The sequence below is a fragment of the Leucoraja erinacea genome, chromosome 2 (assembly GCF_028641065.1).
Source record: "Leucoraja erinacea ecotype New England chromosome 2, Leri_hhj_1, whole genome shotgun sequence".
NCBI classification, from domain to species: Eukaryota; Metazoa; Chordata; class Chondrichthyes; order Rajiformes; family Rajidae; genus Leucoraja; species Leucoraja erinaceus.
The window spans coordinates 63,015-88,938 of record NC_073378.1 but is presented as its reverse complement, the minus strand read 5'-3'; the positions used below and the strand labels follow the sequence as shown (position 1 = coordinate 88,938).

The 25,924-nt window shown below is 43.7% G+C and overlaps 1 protein-coding gene across 1 annotated transcript in view; it reads right to left on the bottom strand.

Annotated features, from left to right (window-relative positions):
* The window catches only part of LOC129706424 (acidic amino acid decarboxylase GADL1-like), a 71,992-nt gene that overhangs the window by 24,463 nt on the left and 21,605 nt on the right, over positions 1–25,924 (bottom strand). The window contains exons 4-9 of the mRNA XM_055650727.1: positions 18,236–18,326; positions 12,345–12,451; positions 10,474–10,589; positions 5,465–5,544; positions 3,364–3,418; positions 2,002–2,118 (exon numbers count right to left, since the gene is read on the bottom strand). Coding sequence (XP_055506702.1) covers positions 2,002–2,118; positions 3,364–3,418; positions 5,465–5,544; positions 10,474–10,589; positions 12,345–12,451; positions 18,236–18,326 — 566 coding nt within the window. The remainder of the gene's footprint in view (positions 1–2,001; positions 2,119–3,363; positions 3,419–5,464; positions 5,545–10,473; positions 10,590–12,344; positions 12,452–18,235; positions 18,327–25,924) is intronic.

Sequence of the window (25,924 nt, the reverse complement as noted above, 5' to 3'; positions counted from 1 at the left end):
GAACAACGGGACATTGGTTTAGGTGAAGGGGTAAAGATTTAATAGGAATCAGAGGGGAAATCCCCTCCCCCCCCCCTGATCTTAAAGCTATGCCATCCAGTTTGACAATTTCTGGGGAAAGAGATCTAACTATCTATTCTATCTATGGATTTCACCATTTTATTTACTTCTATCAGATCTCCACTCAATCTCTGAGGCTCCAGAGAAAACAATGCAGATTTTTACCAACCTCTCATAGCTAATATCCTCCAATACAGGCAACATTCTGGTAAACCTCTTCTGCACCCATTCCAAAGCCTCCCTATCCTTCCTGTAATGCGGCAACCAGAAATGTACAAAATACTCCAAATAAGGCCTAAGCAACATTTTATAAAGCTGTAATATGACTTGCTGACTCTTATACTCAATACACTACATTGACTGCTGCAGGCAACCATAGCATATGGCTTTTTATTTACAACTTTATCTACTTATGTTGCTACTTTCAGGGAGCTATGGACTTAGACCCCAAGATCCCAATGTACATCAATGTCGTTAGGCATCTTGCTATTAACTGTATACTTTCCCCGTACATTCAGCCTCCCAATGTACACCTCACACTTGCCCGGATTAAACTCCATGTGCTATTTCTCCGCCCATATCTACGATTGCTCTAGACACAAAATGCTGGAGTAACTTATTGGGGTGAGGCGGCATTGCTGGAGAGAAGGAATGGGCAAAGTTTCAGGTCGAGACCCTTCTCCTCTAGGAGTGATCTATGGCCTGCTGTATCCTTTGCCAATATCCTCACTTCCACAACTCCACTTATGTTGATGTAATCTGGAAATTTGCTAACCATCCCATCTGCATTTCCATTCTAGTTATACATATATATATATATACATATATATATATATATATATATATATATACATATATATATATACACATATATATATATATATATATATATATACATATACATATATATATATATATATATATATATATATATATACATACATCATATAAACAACAGACATACATAACCCAGATCCCTGTATATATATATAGTACATATATATATTCCATATATATACCCTGTATTATAATGGGTAATATATAGTTCTCACAAACCAGAGGTCCTAACCTACCACCCACCCACCATGGATCTCATGCAAGTTAATCTTCTGGACGTCTTCAAAGGATTTTCTAAAATCCATGTAGACACTATCCACTGCCTACCCTCATCAATCACCTTCGTCACCTCCTCAAAAAACTGTCAATGACCTACTGTGGACAAACCCTTGCTGACTGTCGCTAATCGACCCATTCCCTTCCAAATGTGAGCAAATCCTCTCCAACAAATTCCCAACTACTGACGTGAGGCTCACCATCCCATAATTTCCTGGATTATCTCTACTTCCTTTCTTAAACAAAGGAACAACATTCACCATTCTCCAGATCTCTAGGACCTGAATAATCTTGGATAAATCCAATCAGGCTCTTGGGATTTATCCACCTTAATGCTTTTCAAGGGACCCAACACCAATGCCTACGATAGACACAAAATGCTGAAGTAACTCAGCTGGACACGCAGCAGATCTGGAGAGAAGTGGCGACATTTCGGGTCAAGACCCTTCTTCAGACTGAGAGTCAGGGGAGAAGGAGACATAGAGATATGGAAGGGTAAGATGTGGAAACAAAAGATCAAAGGGGATGAAGGTCAAGTAAAATGTACAATGGGTCATTGTTATCTAATTGGAAGGTGACAACAAAGTATATAATTGTTAGCTGAGAGGAACTAACATCTTCTTGATCTCAAACTGCTCCAGCATATTAATATCCCGCACACTGATCTCACTATTCCCCATGTCCTTTGGAGTATACAGATACAAAGTACTGATTTGGTACCTCACCTACAGGAGTATAGCGGGAAACAGCACACCCCTTTCATTCATATAAAAATGACTCACGTCAAGTGTGCAGGTCTTCTACCCAATAAATATACTTAATACTCACGTCAACATGGAACCAGATCCCATGAGCTTGGCAGATGTTTGCAATATCATTCAAAGGGTCAAATGCTCCCAGTACCGTTGTCCCGGCAGTGGCAATGACTATAAATGGCAGAGCCCCCTGTTGACAGATTGTAAGAAAGAAACCTTTAGTTTCAGGTGTTAGTCATGATGGATGAAACTGAAAAGAAATCCTTGCATTTACAGAGTGTTGCAATGGCCCGTGTTTTCCACTGGGGTGATGGTGGATCACAGATTTAACTAGTCGTTCTCTTTCAGGATTGCTTCATGGTTTACAGAAGAAATCGTGTGGAATCTCAGGCGGATATCCATGAGCAACAGCTCAAAAGCATTACACATATAATTACTTCTTCCAACTGGGCTGTTCCTTCATGCTCAAGCAAATGCTGCACAAATGTTGTACATGGGAAGAATGCATGAAATTACAAGAGATAAATTGCAAATAATTATCTGCACAATGGGACACAGAGTGCTGGAGTAGCTCAGCAGGTCAGGCAGCATCTGTGGAGAACATCTGGAGAGGTGAAGTTTGGGGTTAATGTGCTTCTTCAGACTGATTGTAGGGTGGGCAGAAGAAAGGTGTAACAGAATAGAGGCAGCACAAAGTGTGGCTGGTAATAAGTCAACAAGGAATTCTCTGCCACAGAGGGTAGTTGAGGCCAGTTCATTGGCTATATTTAAGAGGGAGTTAGATGTAGCCCTTGTGGCTAAGGGGATCAGGGGGTATGGAGAGAAGGCAGGTACAGGATACTGAGTTGGATGATCAGCCATGATCATATTGAATGGCGGTGCAGGCTCGAAGGGCCGAATGGCCTACTCCTGCACCTAATTTCTATGTTTCTATGTTTCTATGTAAGGGCACGGCTTTTTTTAGATAAGCAGAAGAAGCAGAAGGTTGGAACAAAGGCCAGAGATAAGAGCAGCAGGAGTGAGTCAGGTTTGAAGTGTTGCGCATTGTGGAGCCAGAGGGAGGAAAGTAGCATGAGGGGGTGGGGGGGGGAGAAGGGAGACCTGGTGGGGCACGCGGCACATGGGGAGTGATTGGGGGGGGGGGGGGGGGGGGGGAGAAAGGGCGGTCTGAGGGAGAAAAGGGCGGGTGGGTTGGCGTGGGGAATTAGTTAGAGTTTACCTAAAGGTGGAAAATCCAATGTTCATACCATTGGGTTGTAAGCTACCCGAAATGGAACCACATAATCAATTGTGCCCTTTCGGGAACTAACCAGCATCTGCAGTTCATCAAGGCTTGCTTCCACATCTCCACACTGTAAACATTTACACTTCAAAAGAAACATCCAGAAGTGTATAAGCACTGATCTGATAGCAAGCGAATCCCTAAAACACTTACTTCTTTCTTGGCTCTTTGAACTTCTTTCTCCAGTTCTGCTGGTATCATCTTGCCTCTAAAAAATAATATTATTACATTGGGCAGGAAATCATATCAGTGCAATTCAAATTATTGTGCAACCATTTATTTATGAAGGAGCTTTAGCGGCACAGTTTGTAGAGCTGCTGTCTCACAGTGCCAGACACCCACTATTGATCATGACCTTGTGTGCTATCTATGTGGAGTTTGTAGGGCTAATAGAATCAAGGGATATGGGGACAAAGCAGGAACGGGGTCCTGACTTTGGATGATCAGCCACCATCAGAGTGAATAGTGGTGTTGGCTCGAAGGGCCAAATGGCCTTCACCTGCACCTGTTTTCTATATTTCTATGCTCTGTTTCCTGTGAATTTATAGATTTATTTTCTGTAGGTTTCTTATTTTCATAGATTTATTTGTACAACTTTCTTCTGCAGTTGTACAGGGCTCTGGTGAGACCACATCTGGAGTATTGTGTACAGTTTTGGTCTCCTAATTTGAGGAAGGACATCCTTGTGATTGAAGCAGTGCAGCGTAGGTTCACGAGATTGATCCCTGGGATGGCGGACTGTCATATGAGGAAAGATTGAAAAGACTAGGCTCGTATTCACTGGAGTTTAGAAGGATGAGGGGGAATCCTATAGAAACATATAGAAACATAGAAACTTAGAAAATAGGTGCAGGAGTAGGCCATTCGACCCTTCGAGCCTGCACCGCCATTCAATATGATCATGGCTGATCATCCAACTCAGTATCCTGTACCTGCCTTCTCTCCGTACCCCTTGATCCCCCTAGCCACAAGGGCCACATCTAACTCCCTCTTAAATATAGCCAATGAACTGGCCTCAACGACCTTCTGTGGCAGAGAATTCCAGAGTTTCACCACTCTCTGTGTGAAATTTTTTTTCTCATCTCGGTCCTAAAAGATTTCCCCCTTATTGTTAAACTGTGACCCCCTTGTCCTGGACTTCCCCAACATCGGGAACGTTTTATAAAGTACTGGACAAGCTAGATAAAATTATAAAAGGACTGGACAAGCTAGATGCTGAAAAATGGTCCCAATGTTGGGCGAGTCCAGAACCAGGGGCCACAGTCTTAGAATAAAGGGGAGGTCATTTAAGACTGAGGTGAGAAAAAACTTTTTCACGCAGAGAGTTGTGAATTTATGGAATTCCCTGCCACAGAGGGCAGTGGAGGCCAAGTCACTGGATGGATTTAAGAGAGTTAGATAGATCTCTAGGGGCTAGTGGAGTCAAGGGATATGGGGAGAAGGCAGGCACGGGTTGTGATAGGGGACGATCAGCCATGACCACATTGAATGGCGGTGCAGGCTCCAAGGGCCGAATGGCCTCCTCCTGCACCTATTTTCTATGTTCTATGTATTCTGGATGCTCTGGTTTCTTCCCAAAGATGTGCGTTTTTTTAAAGATAATTGACCTCTGTAAATTGCCCAAGTGTAGTGCGTGAATCTGAAGGTTGGTTAAAGTTTCTATCTTTCAATCAATCAATCTTTATAGCACCGATGTATATAGCACATCACTGGAGGATAATCAAAATAAATCGACACTTAGCCAGATGGACGCTTAGAGTTGCTGCCTTACAGCACATACAGCGCCGGAGACCTGGCTTCGATCCCGACTACAGGTGCTGTCTGTAAGTTCTCCCCGTGATCGAGTGGGTTTTCTCCGAGATCTTTGTTTTCCTCCCACACGCCAAAGACGTACAGGTTTGTAGATTAATTGGCTTGGTGTATGTGTAAATTGGCCCTAGTGTGTGTAGGATATTGTTAATGTGCAGGGATCGCTGGTGGGTGCAGACTCGATGGGCCGAAGGGCCTGTTTCCGCGCTGCATCTCTAAACTAAACTGAACTGAGAGAATCAAAACCATATTTTTTCCCAAATATTTATCGGAAGGGGAACCTCATCCAAAGCATTGCTGCTATTATCAATGCCATCTCTGTTCAGTCAGGAAACTCGCCAGCATAAGAGAATAATGGCCTTATTGAAAACTAATGGACCAAAGGTGAAGATGCCATCAGCTTCAACAAGACAGAACTAATGGCGCCACTGGCCATTTCTCTTACCTTTTGTCAGCTTTCACCACGTAGACGTTACGGGTGCCAATTCCAAGGAAGGCAGCAGCTTTCTTCACTGAGTAGTGACACTACAAAATAAAGGCACTCCATCAATAACTTTAATCAACTTCAGCCACATCTCATTACTCTGTTACAACTCATCATCTTCAACTTTCGTTTTTAGAAAATATCGCTTCATTCCGGTCAAAAATAAAGAATGCAACCGGGGGCAACACGGTGGCGCAGCGGTGGAGCTACTGCCTTACAGCTCCAGAGACCCGGGTTTGATCCTGGCCATGGGTGCTTGTCTGTACGGAGTTTGTACATTCTCCCCATGACCTGCGTGGGTTTTCTCCGAGATCTTCGATTTCCTCCCTCACTCCAAAGACGCACAGGTTTGTCGGTTAATTGGTTTGATATAAATGTAAATCAAGTGTGTATAGGGTAGTGTTAATGTGCAGGAATTGATGGTCAGTACAGCCTCGGTGGGCCAAAGGGCCTGTTTCCGCACTGTATCTCTAAACTAAACTAAGCAACCAACCTTTTGTGTGTTTTGTCAAAAAAAAGAACATGCAGGAAATATGAAGGAAATGCTGTAAGCTGCTGTAAGTTTACTCAAGAGAAAAAGACATTCTGTAGTAGAACACGAGGATTAGGCTAATTTGTCACAACCATAATCCCACCCTTCTGTCAAACCATTCAACGAGATCATGACAGACACAAAATGTTGGAGTAACTCAGCGAGACAGGCAGCATCTCTGTATAGAAGGAATTTGTGACGTTCCGGGTCCAGACCCTTCTTCAGAAATCACAAAAGATTTACACCTCCGATACATTTACCCATCTATAGACCATATCACTCGTGGGTCACAAACCACTGAATCACTTTTGTAGATTTCCATTACTGTATGTGTGAACAAATGTTCCCTGATGTTGCCCCCAACTTGCTGGAACATTACAACCATGTTCCTTGGTTCTAAATTCCTAATTTGTGGAAGGACATCCTTGTGATTGAGGCAGTGCAGCGTAGGTTCACCAGATTGATCCCTGGGATGGCGGGACTGTCATACGAGGAAAGATTGTAAAGACTAGGCTTGTATTCACTGGAGTTTAGAAGGATGAGGGGGAATCTTATAGAAACATATAAAATTATAAAAGGATGCAGGAAAAAATGTTCCCAATGTTGGGCGAGTCCAGAACCAGGGGCCACAGTCTTAGAATAAAGGGGAGGCCATTTAAGACTGAGGTGAGAAAAAACCTTTTCACCCAGAGAGCTGTGAATTTGTGGAATTCCCTGCCACAGAGGGCAGTGGAGGCCAAATCACTGGTTGGATTTAAGAGAGAGTTAGATAGAGCTCATGGGGTTAGTGGAATCAAGGGATATGGGGAGAATGTAGGCACGGGTTATTGATTGGGGACGATCAGCCATGATCACAATGAATGGCGGTGCTGGCTCGAAGGGCCGAATGGCCTCCTCCTGCACCTATTTTCTATGTTTCTATGTTTCTAAATTAATCTTCATATCTTTAACAGTCTTATTGCTGGAGCTGACCCTAACTGAACAATAGTCATACTGCAAGGAAACAGGCCCTTCGGCTCAAATTGCCCATGCCGAACAAGATGACCTATCTATACTAGTCCCAGCTGCCCACGTTTTGCCCATATCCCTCCGATATTCCTGTTTTAAGGGGTTTTAAGGGGTTAAAATTCTTAAGGGGTTGGACAGGCTAGATGCAGGAAGATTGTTCCCGATGTTGGGGAAGTCCAGGACAAGGGGTCACAGCTTAAGGATAAGGGGGAAATCCTTTAAAACCGAGATGAGGAAAACTTTTTTCACACAGAGAGTGGTGAATCTCTGGGACTCTCTGCCACAGAGGGTAGTCGAGGCCAGTTCATTGGCTATATTTAAGAGGGAGTTAGATGTGGCCCTTGTGGCCAAGGGGATCAGAGGGTATGGAGAGAAGGCAGGTACGGGATACTGAGTTGGATGATCAGCCATGATCATATTGAGTGGCGGTGCAGGCTCGAAGGGCCGAATGGCCTACTCCTGCACCTAATTTCTATGTTTCTATGTTTCTATGTTTTTCACATCTACTCGCTGAGAATCATTTATCGTGTTCCTTGGCCTTATTTTGAATTCCGTGGGAATGAAATATCAATAACAAATATGCAGTTAATAGCGGCATTGTACTCGGGACAATAACATAACAAGTTCTAAAGGCAAGCCAGGTTTTGTTTTGGATGGCAAGGGAGGAAAAAGATTCAAGGTCATGGAAACATTCCCACAGTCTCTCTTAACTAATTCTTTCTCAGGATCTCTAAACTGTTTTCATGTTCGTCTCCTCCCACAAACTAAAAACGAGTAAAATCCAGTCATCACTGGAATGCTAGCTGCTCTTTGAATTATTTTGTCCTCCACTGTGTCCTTGATGAGAACAAGGCCATGGAAACAATGTGTGAGGTGATTATTATGACTGCACATGGAAACAATGCCTTTATGAGGACTTGTGAGAAAAAAACTCAGGCCTGTTTTCAGTGGGAAAGAGAGGTGGAGGAGGCGGACATCATCATTTTGAGAGATTTTCATGAGGTAAAGGTGGAAAAAGAATCATTTCCACCCGATGGTAACAAAAACACAGCAAAATCACCATTAAAATGAAGGCAAACTTCAGGAGATCATTGGTTGTGCAACATGACATGCTGAACTAGAAGTAATGCTTGAATCATAATACATTAAAAACAAACTTTTGGAAGGGAAATGGATAAATGTTTGAAATAGAAATAATTGACAATAAACTTGTCTAAAATCAGGGGTTAAGGGCAAGGATACTGATTTCATTGAGCCAGCTGTGGCTTGGTAGCCTTGTTCCATACAACATTTAAATGATTCCAAGTGTGTATTAAATCATGAGAGGAATAGATTGGGTTGATGCACGGTCTCTTACCCAGAGTAGATTTAATAGGAATCTGAGGGGTAACCGTTTCACACAAAGGGTGGTGGGTGTATGGAACATGAGCTGCCAGAGGAGGTAGTTGAGGCTGGGATTATCCCAACGTTTAAGAAACAGTTTGACAGGTACATGGATAGGACAGGTTTGGAGTGTTATGGGCCAAATGTGGGCAGGTGGGACTAGTAGAGCTGGGACATGTTGGCCGGTGAGGGCATGTAGGGCTGAAGGGCCTGTTTCCATGCTGTATGACTCTATGACACAGTGTTTTTTTTTTTGTTGCACTGGTTTATAAATGCAATATATATTTTCTCATACGCTATGTGAGATCTTATAGAGATATACACAATCATGAGAGGAGATCGCGGCGCGGCTTTCTGGCCAGAGTAAGGGAATCGAGGCGGACATAGGCTCAAGTTGAAGAGGCCAGCAGCGGCCTCTGCATCCAAGAGGTCCGCGTTTTTCATTATTTTTGTCTGTGTTTATGGAACAAGTAGGAGTTATTTTAGGTGGGACTATGTCGTGTAAGAAGGGGGTGGACAGGTGGGGTGGGAGGGGGGGGGGGAAACTTCAAGCGCAGGCAAGTGGCACTGAGACCCGACCTTTTCTCGTCGGGTCTCAGGTGTCGTTGAGGCCACAACGAGGAGCGGCCTCCAACAGGAAGAAGCCGGGGACTCAGGTGTCGACTCACCGTCGCCGTCGCGGAGCTGGCCGGGTCCGGAGCGGTGGAGGAGCGCTGCTGCTGCGGATGCTGTTGCTGCTGCTGCTGCTGCTGCTGCCGGAGAGTCGGAGGCTCTCTACAGGTCTGTGGACGACGGCGCCGGGAGCCCACGGCTCCCTGGAGGGAGACCGCTTTTCGGGGCTTCTGCGGCGGCGACTTCTCCCGCTCGAGTTGCGGGGTCGAAGAGCTCCTGGAGCGGGGCCTGACATCACCGCCCCGCGCGGCTGGAATGGCCGCGGGACTTTACGAGCGCACATCGGGGGCTCTAACACCAAGACCCGGTGTGCGACCTCGCACCACCCGGCGTGGCTTCAATGGCCGCGGGACAATCGCCATTGCCAGCACCTATTTTTGACTTTGACTCTGACATCGTTGGGGGGGGTTATACATGGAGTGCAGTGGAGAGAGAAGCATTTATTTGGTCTTCCATCACGCAGCTATGTGATGAGAATTTTATGTTAAATGTAATTATGTTGTGTCTGGGGTCTATTTGTGTGTAATGTATGGCTGCAGAAACGGCATTTCGTTTGGACCTCCAGGGGTCCAAATGACAATTAAATTGACTCTTGACTCTTGACTCTTGAATAGATCGGGTTGATGCAGTCTTTTGCCCAGAGTAAGGGAATCAAGGACCAGAGGACATAGGTTCAAGTTGAAGAGGAAAAGATTTAATAGGAATCCAAGAGGTAACTTTTTCACACAGAGGGTGGTGGGTGTATGGAACAAGCTGCCAGAGGAGGTAGTTTTGAGGCTGGGACTATCCCATCGTGGTTTAAGAATCCCCAGGGTTGGATAGGTACATGGATAGGACAGGTTTGGAGGGATGCATGGACCAAGCGCAGGCAACTCTGGAGACTAGGGTAGATGAGGCATTGGCGGGTAGCGGGTGTTTTTAAGTTGTGCCAAAGAAAACCTGTTTCCATGCAGTTGTATTACACTATGACTATCACTCTCGTACACATTAAAACTGCACTGAATGGTAAGTTTATCACAAAGTTACGTTGAGATGAAGGTTTTATCATTTCAGACATTGTTGTTGAACAGGGAATCACTTCCGTATTGATCACACATTTAGTTTTTTTCTTGATAAAGTTTCCATTTGTACAAGATATTGTTGAGAAAGGGTATCAATGGATAAGGAGCAAAGGAACGTAGATGGAGCCAAGATACAGGAGAGCCAGTTCTCTTGCTAATGCTCCAATATTATGAGTCCAAGTCCATCTTCGCCTATCAATAAAATGTGAACCATCTGATAAAGTTCAATAAATGGCTTTAAATTTCCTTGTACTCTGTAGTCAACATAACCCATTTTTGATCCTTTATCCAAATTCTAGCGTGGCATCACTTACCTCCTCAGATGTAAACATTGCCATACGGACAGCACCAGAGAGCCCAGTCTCCTTTAACTCCGGGCAGAGCTTGTATCGGGCCAGGTTTACTGCATACATGTTGGAAACAGAGCCTCCTGTTTATGGCAAAATACATGATAAGTCTATATAAAGAGCACCTATTTTCTACGTTTCTAAGTCATCGTTGGATAAAATGTTATACATGGCGTAAAGATGGGAAAATAAGCATTGCAACTGTTCTGCCAAAAACCGCAAGAAATGACAGAGAATTGTCGACACAACCTAGTTTATCACACCAACCAGCACCACATCCTTCCCCACCAATACTCACACTACCTCAGGAAAGCAGCCAACATAATCAAGGACCACTTCTTGCCAATCCTGCAGGACAGAGAAGCTTGAAAGCACTTTCCACCACATTCTAGACCAGCTTTTTCCAAGTTGTTATCAGACATAAACTAAGGAGGTAGTCCTGATCTCCTAATATATCTCGTTATGGACATGCACTTTTTTAAAATCTGCAGTTTCGGTGAAGTTGTAACATTATATTCGACATTGTGTTTCCTTTCCCTTTATCGACCACCTGTTGTACTGTTTTATAGTTTACTTGTACTCATGTGTGGTATGATTAGCCTGGAAGGCGAGCAAAACAAAGAATTGTACTGTATAAAGTTCATGTTCATAAGTGACAGGAGCAGAATTAGGCCATTCGGCCCATCAAGTCTACTCCACCATTCACTCTTGGCTGATCTATCTCTCCCTCCTAACCCATTCTCCTGCCTTCTCCCCATACCCCTGACACTTGTACTAATCAAGAATCTATCTATCAAATTCCGAGGCTATGACCTCTGGCCCTAGCCCCTCGCTCTTGTGGGAACATTCTCTCTACATCCACTATCCAGGCCTGATCTGACAAAAAAAAAAACAATACTGTACTACATTATAACCTTAATACTGAACATGCAGTAGCCACAAATAAACACTTTTATGATAGATATCAGTTAACAAACTGGTTAAATGACTGCAATTTTCTTTCCATAATTCTGCATTATTGGTATTTCATAAAATTTCCTTTTTGAGTCATAGTTGAGTTTCATAAGCGTTGAATAATTTCTAAAGGGTTTCAAAGCTCCTGTACATAGTTTGGTCACAAACACAGGTCTGGGTGGATTTTGAAGAATAGGAATAAATTGCAATTGGTGGGATTAATCAAGTATTCTTTTGGGAAAGGAGGTTAAAAGTAACCTGACTGTTTTTGTACAGATAGATTGAGTATCTAGACATCAACTGGCTGGTTTACACAAAATAACACAAGGTGCTGGAGTAACTCTAGGTCAAGCAGTGTGAAGAAATGTCATCTATCCATGTTCTCCAGAGATGCTGCCTGACCCACTGAGTAACTCCAACAAAATGTGATTATCCCATTCCATAACAGACTAGCACAAGGTTGAGAATGGTGCCACCAGTTTTCTTTCTATAGCTGAAGAGAGTTGGGACCAATGAGATCGTTTTTCTGAGAGATACAATGTACAAGACACATTTATTTGTCACATGTACCAATTGGGACAATGAAATGTGTGGTCGCCATACAACCATACAATAATAAATAGCACAGAACACAATAGTCTTTAACACAGACATCCCCACATAGAGGGATCAAAGTTTCCCACTGTGAGGGAAGGCTCCAAAAGTCAATCCTCCTCCTCTGTTGCTGTGTATTGATGGCATGTATTGTTACGTATATGATAAGATAAAAGGTTACAAACCCCCATACGTGTTCCAAACTATAATGAGAGAATGGCTTGGAAAGGTTAATGGCATTATATCTTGGTGTTCAATTTAAAAACAGAAGGGAAATATTTGCTACTTACCAGGGCTGAAGATCCCATCTCCGTCTGCCCAGCCTACAAGTTCCCTCATCTTCTTTAAAACAGTCTCTTCCATCAGCACAAATGTTGGTGCAACCTCATAGGTGTAGCTGCATTGAAGAGAATTGATGCAAAAATGAAGTTTTGAAAGGAAGATGACTTGGATTTTTATCCAAACCTCAGGGCATCATGAAGTGCCTCACGGCTAACAAAGTATTTGTGACAGGTAACACTGACACATTATTGGTAAATGCACAGCAAGGATCCAGCTATATTTAATGAGAAATATCATGTAATCTGTTTCAATGATATTGCATCTCCTTCTCTCCAGATATGCTGCCTGTCCCTCTGAGTTACTCCAGCATTTTGTGTCTATCTTCAATTTTAACATGGTTTTGTGTAGGAAGGAACAGCAGATGCTGGTTTACACTGACGATAGACACAAAAAGCTGGAGTAACTCAGCGGGACAACATGGTCTTGTCAGAAATGGTGCTGGAAGATCATTCACATCTATCTCTAGTGTTGTACATGGCCCATGTTACAATGACAATAAAGAAACTATTCTATTCTATTCACCTGACAGGTTGAACCTCCAAGAGGCACTTGCTAGGCAGCACAACCGACAGTCACAGTCTCAGGACTACATTGTAGCCGCTGCTTAGATTCTGAGCTCAGCTTTCCTGGGTGATGGATCTTGCTCTGACCTTGAGGTACATGAGCTACCAACTGAGCCACTGCTGATACCAATGTAGGTTGCAAGGTGATACTCTTGAATGTTTTTAACTGTTGTTATGAATGGTGCTGTTGTCATCAAGTTATAAACCCCACCTAAAACGTCATTTCGCAAGGTATGTAATCATGGGAATGTAATCCAAGAAGGTAATATTTGTTTAAGGAACGGTAAGTTACCAGTGGAATTCTACTAGAGTGGTTAAACATCTGCTGTTGTAACTAGTTGCTAACAATAATCAATCTGGCTAGCTTTCAATAGGCTCTTCAGAACACCATCCTCCCTGCTCAGAAACAGGCCCTTTGGCCCAGATACCTGCAGACCCACAGTGGCCAGCAAATCCATACCACCGGTCACTCAAATGCTTGCTCTTATGTATGAGTGGTACATAAATCAGGCATTCGTAAACTGGGGAGGACCTGTATAAGTGTGCATGTATGATTGGAAACATGGAAACAAAGGAATTAAACAAATAAAACCTGGACAATTGTCACCTTCTTGTAAGACCAATTTATTCAAAATAAAGTCAATCTTGCTTGCACAGATTGGTAAGTTCTTCATCAGTGAGATGGTTCATGTTACAATGACAATAAAGAAACTATTCTATTCTATGTCAGGGGTTACGTAGATACATAGTACATAGGTGCAGGACTAGGCCATTCGGCCCTTCGAGCCAATGTGATCATGGCTGATCATCCACACTCAGTACCCCGTTCCTGCCTTCTCCCCATATCCCTTGATTCTGTTAGCCCTATGAGCTCTATCTAACTCTCTTTTGAATGCAAGGATAAGATGGGAGAAAGGGTTTCAGGGGGAAAATAGATCAGCCATGAATGAATGGCTGAGCAGACTTGATGGGCCAAATGGCCTAATTCTGCTTCTTTGTCTTATGAACTTATGAAACTGAAAGCGTTACTAAAAGATTTGTTTGGAAGAATGAGCAAACAATCTAATGGTCATTGGCTTGAAGGAACATAACAAGGGCATTGGAGGTGTGGCTTGTTAAATTGTGCCTTGGAATCTGCTGATACACCAGGGGCCCAGTTTTTAATACAGCAAAACACATATGCATAGAGAAAATCTCAGTTTTTTCCCCCATCAGGAAGTTACTTGTCTGCATGAAGCTGACATACTTAGAACAGAGATGAGGAAACACTTTTTCTCACAGAGAGTGGTGAGTCTGTGGAATTCTCTGCCTCAGAGGGCAGTGGAGGCGGGTTCTCTGGATGCTTTCAAGAAAGAGCTAGATAGGGCTCTTAAAAATAGTGGAGTCAGGGGATATGGGGAGAAGGCAGGAACGGGGTACTGATTGTGGATGATCAGCCATGATCACATTGAATGGTGGTGCTGGCTCGAAGGGCCGAATGGCCTCCTGCACATATTGTCTATTGTCTACTGTGACGATTAATGACAAGAACTGAACAAATGGAATTCAGTCTCCCAAGTATTAGAGGTAAATTCAGACAGTTTTAAGGTAAAGGCCCAGGGCTTCCGTAAAAATTGCCCTTGAGACCCAGGTAAGATCCTGACTAGAGGTGCTGCCTGTATGGAGTTTGTACGTTCTCCCCGTGGCCGTGTGATTTATCCACTGATGCTCCTGCTTCCACCCACACTCCAAAGACGTGCAGGTTTGTAGGTTAATTGGCTTCAGTAAAGATTGTAAATTGTCCCTAGTGCAGGATAGTGTGGGAATCACTGGTCACCTTGGTGGGTCAAAGGGCATGTTTCCACGCTGTATCTCTAAACTAAATTAAAAGGTATCCGGTGGAAAATGCAGATGGCATTAATTGTGTGGAACTGTGTATTTCTCTCACTCTTCTGTGGTGCCAATCCTTGAATATGAATTATATTCATGTACTTTACAAGTGACAGGTCATTGGATATTTCTATGAGATAAAGATCTCTCCTATTAATGTATCATACAATACGTGCATTTTGGATTAGGTAGAGGAATGTATGAGCACCTACTGAAATAGAGCACAGACCTACAATTCACAAGCTTGTAAAGTACACCACACCACTCAATGCAATTGGAAACTCATGCCAAATGGTGATACGGGCCAACCCTATTTTGGGAAGCATTCCTGTCAGATGACAGAAATATATTTGCTAATCTTGTACAGGATGTTCTGTGCATGCCGTAAGGTTCAAAAAATTTCCATTACCAAATTTTCAAAACATTTCCAAATACTCCTTCTGTTTCTTTCCATAGCCCTCTTTGGATTGAGGCTAACTTGCTTCCACCCAGGTTCAGTGGGATCTAAGATGATCAATGAGGCCAACATATGGAGTGCTGTCCATGTCAAAGATGGCCCAAGAGGTGTCTGCTCCGACAGGTGAGTGGTTTAGCTCAGTTTCCTTTAGTCTAGTAGATACAGCACGGAAACAGGACCTTTGGCCCACCGAGTCCACACTGACCAGTGATCCCCGCACATCAACACTAGCCAACACACATTAGGGACAATTTTTACACTATATCAAGCCAACTTACAAACATGTATGTCTTTGGAGTGTGGGATAAAACCGAAGACCTCGAAGAAAACCTACGCGGTCACGAGGAGAAGGTACAAACTCTATACAGACAGCACCTGTAGTCAGGATTAAATCCGGGTCTCAGGCACTGCACGCATTGTAAGGCAGCAACTCCACTGCTGCACCACCGTGTTGCCCCTGAGTTTAGTTTATAGATGGAAACAAGCTCTTCGGCCCACCTAGTCCACGCCAACCAGCTGTCACCTATACACTAGGAACAATTTCCAGAAGCCAATGAACCTACAACCCAGAACATCTTTGGGGTGAAGGAGGAAATCAGAGCACCCGGGGAAAACCCACGGGGCCACAGAGAGAACTTGCAAACTCTGCACATGTAACACCCCCAGTCAGGATCGACCCCGGATCTCTGGCTCTGTAAGGCAGTAACTATACCGCTGCACTACACTGTGCTGCCCTTCTGTGTAGTATTTTGAAAGCAGATACGCTCCTTCCTCCATTAAACTGACCTTCTGTGGGCTGGCACTACATAGAATTCAATGGTGGAATGTTGCTTCTCAGGCTGGAGGACTGTGACTAATGGTGTGCCTCAGGGTCCGTTATCCACATCAATGATTTGGATGAGAACGTACAGATGAGACGAAAGTGAGTGGTTTTGCAGATAGTGAAGATGGTTGTGAACGATTGCAGCAGGATCTGGATCGATTGGCCAGGTGGGTGGAGGAATGGTAGATTGAATACAGAGAAGTGTCAGGTGTTGCATTTTGGGATGTCTAACATGGGCAGGACCTACACAGTAAATGGTAGGCCTCTGGGTAGTGTTGTACAGCAGAGGGATCTAGGAGTACAGGTCCATGCTTCCTTGAAGGTCATAGAAACATAGAAATTAGGTGCAGGAGTAGGCCATTCGGCCCTTCGATTCGCAGGTAGATTCGCAGGTAGATCAGGTGGTCAAAAAGCATTGGCATTTTGACCTACATCAGTCAGAGTACTGAGTATGAGGTCATGTTGCAGTTGTATAAGGCGTTGGTGAGATCGCATTCACAATATTGTGTTCAGTTCCGGCCACCGTGTTATATGAAAGATATTGTCAAGCCTGAAAGGGTTCATAAAAAATTCACAAGGATGCTGCCAGGACTAGAGGGTGTGAGCTATAGGGAGAGGTTGAGTAGGCTGGGTCTCTATTCCATGGAGCACAGGAAAATGAGGGGGAATCTTATAGAGGTGTACAAAATCATGAGAGGAATAGATCAGGTAGATGCACAGAGTCTCTTGCCCAGAGTAAGGGAATCGAGGACCAGAGGACACAGGTTCAAGGCGAAGGGAAAAAGATTTAATAGGAATCTGAGGGGTAACTTTTTCACACAAAAGGTGGTGCGTGTATGGAACAAGCTGCCAGAGAAGGGAGTTGGGGCTGGGACTATCCCACCGTTTAAGAAACAGTTAGACAAGTACATGGATAGGACAAGTTTGGATGGATTTATAGGCATAGTGCAGCCAAGTGGGACTAGTGTAGCTGGGACATTGTTGGCCGGTGTGGACAAGTTGGGCCAAAGGGTCTGTTTCCACACTGTATCACTTGCTGACTATGAATTGAAGTTCTTATTAGTGTCCTGAGCGCTCCCTCTGTAGTTTGTGAAATCACAGACTAGGGATCACAGACGTCAGTCGGGATGTTGCAATTCTTAAAGGAGGCTTTGAGAATATCTTTGATTCCTTTCCACTGTCCGCCTGATAATTTCCTCCTTTGACACAACACAGAATGTATTTTCTGTTTCAGGAATCTCATATCATATCTGCCAAGAATGTACCATGCCCAACTCAGCTTGCCGATCGCAGTGAGGGCATCAATGCATGGGATGCTTTAGTGCAGTTTTAAACCACTGACTTTGGTTTAGTTTAGTTTAGAGATACAGTGCAGAAACAGGCCCTACGAAGCACCAGCGATCTCCGCACACTAACATGATCCTACACACACACACACTAGGGACAATTTATTTTACCGAAGTCAATTAACCAACAAACTTTAGTGTGGAGGAAACCAGACCACCCAGAGATAACCCACTCAGTTGACAGGGAGAACGTACATACCTCCGTACGTACGAGGGCGCAGAGAACAAAGAGGGGTCATTGGGGACTACACTGAACACCAAGTAACTCTGTCGACTTGCCCTGTAGGTGGCGACTCTTTGCATACCTTGTGTATGGTGTGCAAAACGAAGCATTTCACTGTGACTTGTATCAATCAATCAATCAAACTATTTCTAGATTTTAAAGCCTATATTTATGGTGCCAACTATTTTTTCTAGCTTATTAGATATCTATAAAGTTTCTCAGAGTAAAGAAAGTGGAAATGAAAACTAATTTCCATTGTAAGAATATGTAAGGCAATCTACATATGAACCAAAGGTACACAAAAATGCTGGAGAAACTCAGCGGGTGCAGCAGCATCTATGGAGCGAAGGAAATAGGTAACGTTTCGGGCCGTAACCCTTCTTCAGACTGATGAAGACTCACTACATATGAACCACCCGTTTTATGTTATGATATAGTCTGTGAGGGCAGACAAAAGGCAGAAGATTCATTAATCCAGGGAAAATAAGGAGAGACTTATTACATATTGATTAACAAAAAGTATCTGTGCAATAACGAAGTGTTAAGAAGGCTACTCACACACTGGGATTGAGGGCTTCGGTAATAAAACGGGCAACAAGGGAATAGTGATCCATCCCAGCATATAGTTGGTTGTAGAATCTTGGATGACCTGTGGAATCAAAGGACAGAAACCAGCTCAGAAAAAGCACATTCATTGTCTTCCTGCCTCTGTTAATTACTGCTGAAAGCCAAAAGAACTGCAGGCGACGTTAACAAAGTGTATTTATGGTTCAAGCCAAGTTAAGGCAAGGTTATATTGACTGCAAGAAAAACATTAGTTCCAATACAGAGGGTCTGGTATTGGGGATTAGTCTAGGAAATGAGAGAAACAGAGAGAGAAAAAAGAGACACCATGGATAGTTCATCAATTTTTGATCAAAATGTCAATTTTTCATACGATTACCATTATTTATATATGGTTATAAGGTCAGAAGGAATAGGATAGAATTAGGCCATTTGGCCCATCAAGTCTACTCCGCCAATCAATCATGGCTGATCTATCTCTCCCTCATAACCCCATTCTCCTGCCTTCTGCCCATAACCTCTGACACCCATACTAATCAAGAATCTATCTATCACTGCCTTACATTTATCCACTGACTTGGCCTCTACAGCATTCTGTGGCAAACAATTCCAGATTCACCAATTTCTGACTAAAGAAATGTCTCCTTATCGCCTTCCTAAAAGAACGTCCTTTAATACTGAGGCTATGACCTCTAATCCTAGATTCTCCCACTAAGGGAAACATCCTCTCCACATCCACTCTGTCCAAGCCTTTCACTATTCTGTAAGTTTCAATGAGGTCCCCCCTCATTCATCTAAACTCCAGCGAGTACAGGCCCCGTGCCAGCAAACACTCATCATAGGTTAACCTACAAGGACCTCGACCTTGAGTCAACCTACACAACTAATCCTACCTCAACCGCAGAACACAAAGGACTACCTGAAGCAACTGCACCATCCTATCAACAACCAGAGAGCAGTCCTAACCTAGTATCTACATAATTGGAGACCCTCAGACTATCTTTGATCGGGTTTTACTGGCCTTATCTTCCATTAAACATTATTCCCTTATCATGTATCTGTACACAGTGAATGGCTCGATTGTAATCATGTATCATGTAATCATGTATTGTCTGAGGGGTTGGACAGGCTAGATACAGGAAGATTGTTCCCGAAGTTGGGGAAATCCAGAACAAGGGGTCACAGTTTAAGGATAAGGGGGAAATCGTTTTGGACTGAGATGAGAAAAACATTTTCACACAGAGAGTGGTGAATCTGTGGAATTCTCTGCCACAGAAGGTAGTTGAGGCTTCATGTTAAACACTTTGTATAGTGGACTCTGTTCATCTGCAGTTCCTTCTTAAACAACAGGTAGTTGAGGCTAGTTCATTGGCTATATTTAAGAGGGAATTACTGTAGATGTGGCCCTTGTGGCTAAAGGGATCAGGGGGTACGGAGAGAAGGCAGGTACGGGATACTGAGTTGGATGATCAGCCATGATCATATTGAATGGCGGTGCAGGCTCGAAGGGCCGAATTGCCTACTCCTGCACCTAATTTCTATGTTTCCATGTTTCTATGTCTTTCAGCTGACTGGCTAACACACAACAAAAGATTTTCACAGCACTTCGGTCTGCATGTCAGGAAACTAACTCAGCTAAAACTAAATAACTATTTTAAAATGGTGGACTCAAGTTATGAACCAGCAACCCATTGTTTTTAATTAATCAAACAGAGAATGAATATTTATAGCAGAATGGGTTTTGTTGGTTTAATTGGCCTCTCTTTCAATCCAAGAGGAAAACAGAGAAAGTGTTTGCACAAAACGCAGAGAAAACGAGGCATAAAACATTTTGTCAAAAAGATTGTCTTAAAGTACATGCGTGTTAGACATCATTTAATTATTCTGCAGGGAATACAGTTTTCGGTCTATTTTTACACTTTCATTGTTCAGTGAACATTGAAACATGGGTAGCATCACGCCACTGGTTTGAGGGACCACAGGTGTTAATGTCAGAACTTGTGGGGAATAGGAGGGACTTGCAGAAACCCCAATGTTGGTGATTGCCGAATGGTCCCCCAAACCCAAAGTGCTTGATTTCCTTTATTGAGCAGATTCAGATTCAATTTTAATTGTCATTGTCAGTGTACAGTACAGAGACAACAAAATGCATTTAGCATCTCCCTGGAAGAGCGACATAGCAAACGATTTGAATAAATAATAATAAGTGTCCGGGGGGGGGGTGGTGGTGATTGGCAGTCACCAAGGTACGTTGTTGAGTAGAGTGACAGCCGCCGGAAAGAAGCTGTTCCTCGACCTGCTGGTTCGGCAACGGAGAGACCTGTAGCGCCTCCCTGATGGTAGGAGGGTAAACAGTCCATGGTTGGGGTGAGAGCAGTCCTTGGCGATACTGAGCGCCCTCCGCAGACAGCGCTTGCTTTGGACAGACTCAATGGAGGGGAGCGAGGAACCAGTGATGCGTTGGGCAATTTTCACCACCCTCTGCAATGCCTTCCGGTCGGAGACAGAGCAGTTGCCATACCATACTGTGATGCAGTTGGTAAGGATGCTCTCGATGGTGCAGCGGTAGAAGTTCACCAGGATCTGAGGAGCAGCAGTCTGGAGCCAGGAAAGGCAGCTTCATGAATCAGGAATGCAGCACAGAAAAAGTGGAAATTCCTCCCCCCTTCAGCCTCCTGCCCTCCCCCCCACCTCCCACCCCAATATTGTCACTGTGGCTCTCCTGAAACCAATGGCTCAGCAGGTAGTAATCTGCATTGTCAATCCTCCAGTGCTTCAATATGTTATTCATGATTTCATGTGTGAATCCCATGAGAGTGAGATAGCAATTGGACTGTGGGATCGTCGCAGCTTATGAAGGAGACCAAGCGACGGAGCATCTGTGGATTTTGCCTCCTGTGTGTACCAAAGTTAATTAAATATCTTAGTGGCAAACTGACTGAGATCGGCTACCTCATGCAAACCATTCTTTTCCCTTGCCTCTGTAAACAGATCACGGCAGGTTTGCTGAATCAAGCCTCTCGGGGCTGATAAAAGCCGACTGGAACAACAAGGCCATTCTTGGTCAGGGACAATTTGAAAGAACAGCATTTCCCCGGGTTTGCAAGTATTCTCAGCTCCCACTCACACAATGCTGCTCATAACCGACACACCTGGAAGATCTCCAGGCTTAACACACGGGTCAATATGGATGCTCCATTATAAGATCATAGGTGACAGGATTTGAATTAGGCCATTCAGCCCATCATGTCTACTCCACCATTCAATCTTGGCTGATCTATCTCTCCCTGCTATCCCCATTCTCCGGCCTTCTCTACATAACTTCTGACACCTGTACTAATCAAGAATCTATCTATCTGAGCCTTAAAAATATCCACTAACTTGGCCTCCACAGCCGTCTGTGGCAAAGAATTCCACAGATTCACCACCCTCTGACTAAAGAAATTCTCCTCATCTCCTTCCTAAAAGAATGTCATTTAATTCTGAGGCTGTGACCTCTAGTCCTAGACTCTCCCTTCGTGGAAACATCCTCTCCACATCCACTTTATCTAGGCCTTTCACCATTCTGTATGTATCAAGAGGTCACCCCCTCATTCTTCTAAACTCCAGTGAATATAGGCCCAGTGCCGTCAAACGCTCATCAGAGGCTAACCTACTCATTCCTGGGATCAGGAATACAGTAGTCAGGATTTGTGTCTGTAACCTGGACTCTCCATTCAGAAGCACCACCAAGTCAATTAAATACAAAAATCCCCAGATGCAGCAACATTGGAACTGAACAGACTAATCAAGAAAAACATTTCTCGAATGGAGGAAAGTATTTGCCAAAGAATGCTATTTCAAAATGTGCAGATAAAGCCATATTGTGGAGACGGTACTGAGAAGAACTTCCACAAATTATATGAATGCATGAATAAACGCACAGATGTAGAAAGAAAAGAACTGCGGATGTTGGTTAATTCACAAAACGACCAAAAAAAAGCTGGAGTGACTCAGCGGGTCAGACAGCATCATCTCTGGAGAACAGGAATAGGTGACATTTCAGATCGAGATCCTTCAGTCTGAAGAAGGATCACGACCCAAAATGCCACCCATTCCTTCTATCCAGAGAAGCTGCCTGTCCCGCTGAGTTACTCCAGCTTTTTGTGTCTATCATAAGATCATAAAAGATAGGAGAGAAATAGGCCATTTGGCCCGTCAAGTCTACTCCGCCATTTAATCATGGCTGATCTATCTCTCCCTCCTAACTCCATTCTCCTGCCTTCTCCCCATAACCTCTGTCACCTGTACCAAGCAACAAATAGACAATAGACAATAGGTGCAGGAGTAGGCCATTCGGCCCTTCGAGCCAGCACCGCCATTCAATGTGATATGGCTGAACATCCACCATCAGTACCCCGTTCCTGCCTTCTCCCCATATCCCCTGACTCCGCGATCTTTAAGAGCTCTATCTCTCTCTTGAAAGCATCCAGAGAATTGGCCTCTACTGCCTTCTGAGACAGAAAATTCCACAGAATTCTTCGGTTTAAACCTGCATCTGCAGTTCCTCCCTACACAAAGTGTTTGCCAAGTCAGACTTGGAAAGATTTGACCCCCCACCCCCACACACTATGGTGGAATGTGTAGCACCACAACTCGAGGAGGAAGCAGCACTTGTGAATGCTCTCCACATGTGTGAAACTGCACTTTAAGAAGAAACAATGCTTTAAATAGGCAGGCGAAAATATTCACAGGAGTAAAAAACCAGCGCTCAGTAAAATAAATTTAGATGGTGTGAAAATGAAATGATTGTTTCCTGGAACTTACCCTGGAGTTCTTGTATCACTACAGACAAGACTTGTTTGTATACATTGTTCAGAATTAAACATAAAGCAATATATAGAGCTGGAAGTATTTTGTGAATGATGTAAAGTTGCATTAATTCAATTCTCCCGTGTGATTATTGCTCAAATGGAGATTTTAGCATAGCTGTGTAATATTCATTCATAAAAGTGTTCCATCACTTACTTTCAAAGCTTTCACCATCATTGCTATCTATTTTGGAAGGATGCTCTATTTTAACACTAATGTAACCTGGTAAACACTCTGAATAGACACAAAATGCAGGAGTAACTCAGCGGGACATGCAGCATCTACAGTATCTCATCTTCGGAAGAAGAAGGGTCTCGACCCGAAACTTCACACATTCCTTCTCTGCAGAGATGCTGCATGTCCCACTGAGTTAATCGAGCATTTTCTGTCTATCTTCGGTGTAAACCAGCATCTGCCGTTCCGTCCTACACTCTGTTGCAGGTCCTCTGTCTCAGCTGTTTTGTAAACTCCAGCCTGGAAATACATAATCAAAGGACTCCCTCTCCAGTGCAGTCATTGAACCACCTCTAATGTTCTCACTATTATTCTGTCCTCTAACCTGCTCTGGGGTTTACAAGGAACACAAGTGCAAGCAGCTGACACAAGGGGTCTACGAGCCAGCACTGTTCTAATTTTCCTTTTCATTATTCAGCATGAAACCTATGCCGCCCAAGGCCATGATAAAACTAACGCTCTGCACATTTTATCAATCAGATATGTAAAAAGATTTGTCCGTATGATACGACAGTTACACGGGTTGAACAACATTATAACAAGTGTGCGTACATTGTGGAAACCTTGATTGTATTCTTGTCGTTTTCTCTTCAACTGGATAGCAAGCAAACAAAAGCTTTTCACCGTACCTTGCTAGTGACAATAATAAACTAAACTAATAAAAAACACCCCACTAAAACTGGTATTGTGGTGCAATGCAACTGGATACGGACATCAAATCGAGACTTGCAACCACAAACCACAAAGGCTTGTAGACACAAGGAACGGCAGCTGCTGGAATCTTATGTAGAACACGGTGGCGCAGCGCAAGGCTTACTACCCGTGTTCGAGCTTGGCTACAGGTGCTGTCTCTACGGAGTTTGTACCTTCTCCCTGGGACCTTAGTGGGTTTTCTCCGGGTGCTCTGGTTTCCTCCCACACTCCAAAGACGTAAAGGTTTGTAAATTAATTGACGGTAAAATTGTAAATTGTCCCTAGTATATATAGGATAGCATTAGTGCACGGGGATTGCTGATCGGTGCGGACTCGGTGGGTGAATTGGCTTGGTATAGTGTAAAAATAGTCCCTCATGTGTCTACAATACAATACCTTATTTATCCCAGGAGGAAATTGATCTGCCAACAGTTACAAAACATAAAATATATGAAACATGAAATTACAGTAACGAGCGGAAAGGATTGGGGATGTGTAAATATTGGGGAGGGGGGGAGTTAGTCAGTCTACCCCACGACAGAAGGGGGAGGGGTTTAGAGTTTGATAGCCACAGGGAAGAAGGTACAGGTTTGTAGGCTAATTGGCTTGGTAACATTTGTAGGATAGTGTTAGTGTGTGGGGATCGCTGGTCGGCGTGGCCAAAGGGCCTGTTTCGGCACCATATCACTGAACTAAAAGTAAAAGTGCTGGATTACCGTATCCAGCCAGGCAGCATCTCTGGAGGACTTGGATATGTGATGTTCAGTGTGAAGACGGGTCCCGACCCGAAAATTAGCCTATCCATGTCCCCAGAGCTGGCTGAGTTACTCCCAGCACTTTGTGTTCTTAACACACGCTTACTTTGTAAAGCCAGGCAGACAAAGCCACAGATTTATGTTTAAGCCAGCAGAACGTGGATGAAGCAGGAAAACAATAATCGGTATCAATCAGAATTCAGCAGGGCTATAGCTCCAAGTAAGTAGATTGGCCCAAAACGCAGCTAATACATCATAGACTGAATGGTCTCCGGTTATACTGTCTGGTGATTCAATGATGATATGCTTGACTAGTTGAAAATAGCTACTTTTGAATTATATTTTCTAATTATGGTTTCAGCTGTGTGCTGCAAGGTCAGCACTACAGCCAAGCCTGACATTGCCTCCAGGACCAACAAAGGCTTAACTTTGCTAACTGTAGCAAAAAGAGGCAGACTAGCATAAAAAAATGACGTTGAGTTTATGGAAATCGCTGATAGATTATGTTTAACAATTCTGGCTGATGATTCCTATGTTTTCAAAATCAAATAGAAGATGTGAGAAAAGTTCCAAGGTTGGTTAAAGTCACCTTTCTGAGTTGAGCTCCAATGACAAAACCACACTGTAATAATGTACCACGGGTCTAATGGCCATAGGTGAGGTCTGTATCATACACACATTCAGGAGAAGCAGTCAGCAAATGGTACTTGAACCCTGTAACAGCCAGCAAACCTTCGTAAAGTTTAACTGCCCTTCCTCACTACCTAGAACCATTTCATGTTCAGGTACGTTAGTTTATTTTAATTTAGAGATACAGCATAGAAACAGGCCCTTCGGCCCACAGAGTCCAGACTAGATATCGCACTGGACACCCGGGGCAATTTACAGAGGCAATTATTAACCTACAAACCCGCACAGCTTCAGGATGTGGGAGTAAACCATAGCACCCGGAGGAAACCCACGCGGTCACAGGGAGAATGTGCAAACTCCGCACAAACAGAAGCCGAGGTTAGGATCAAACCCAGGTCTCTGGCTCTGTGAGGCAGTAGCTCTACCACAGCACCATTGTGTCACCCTTGTGCACTTTAATTAGTTCATATCGTACTGTATTTTGTAGATCAATTAAAAGATGAGAGGCAATGCAAGTACA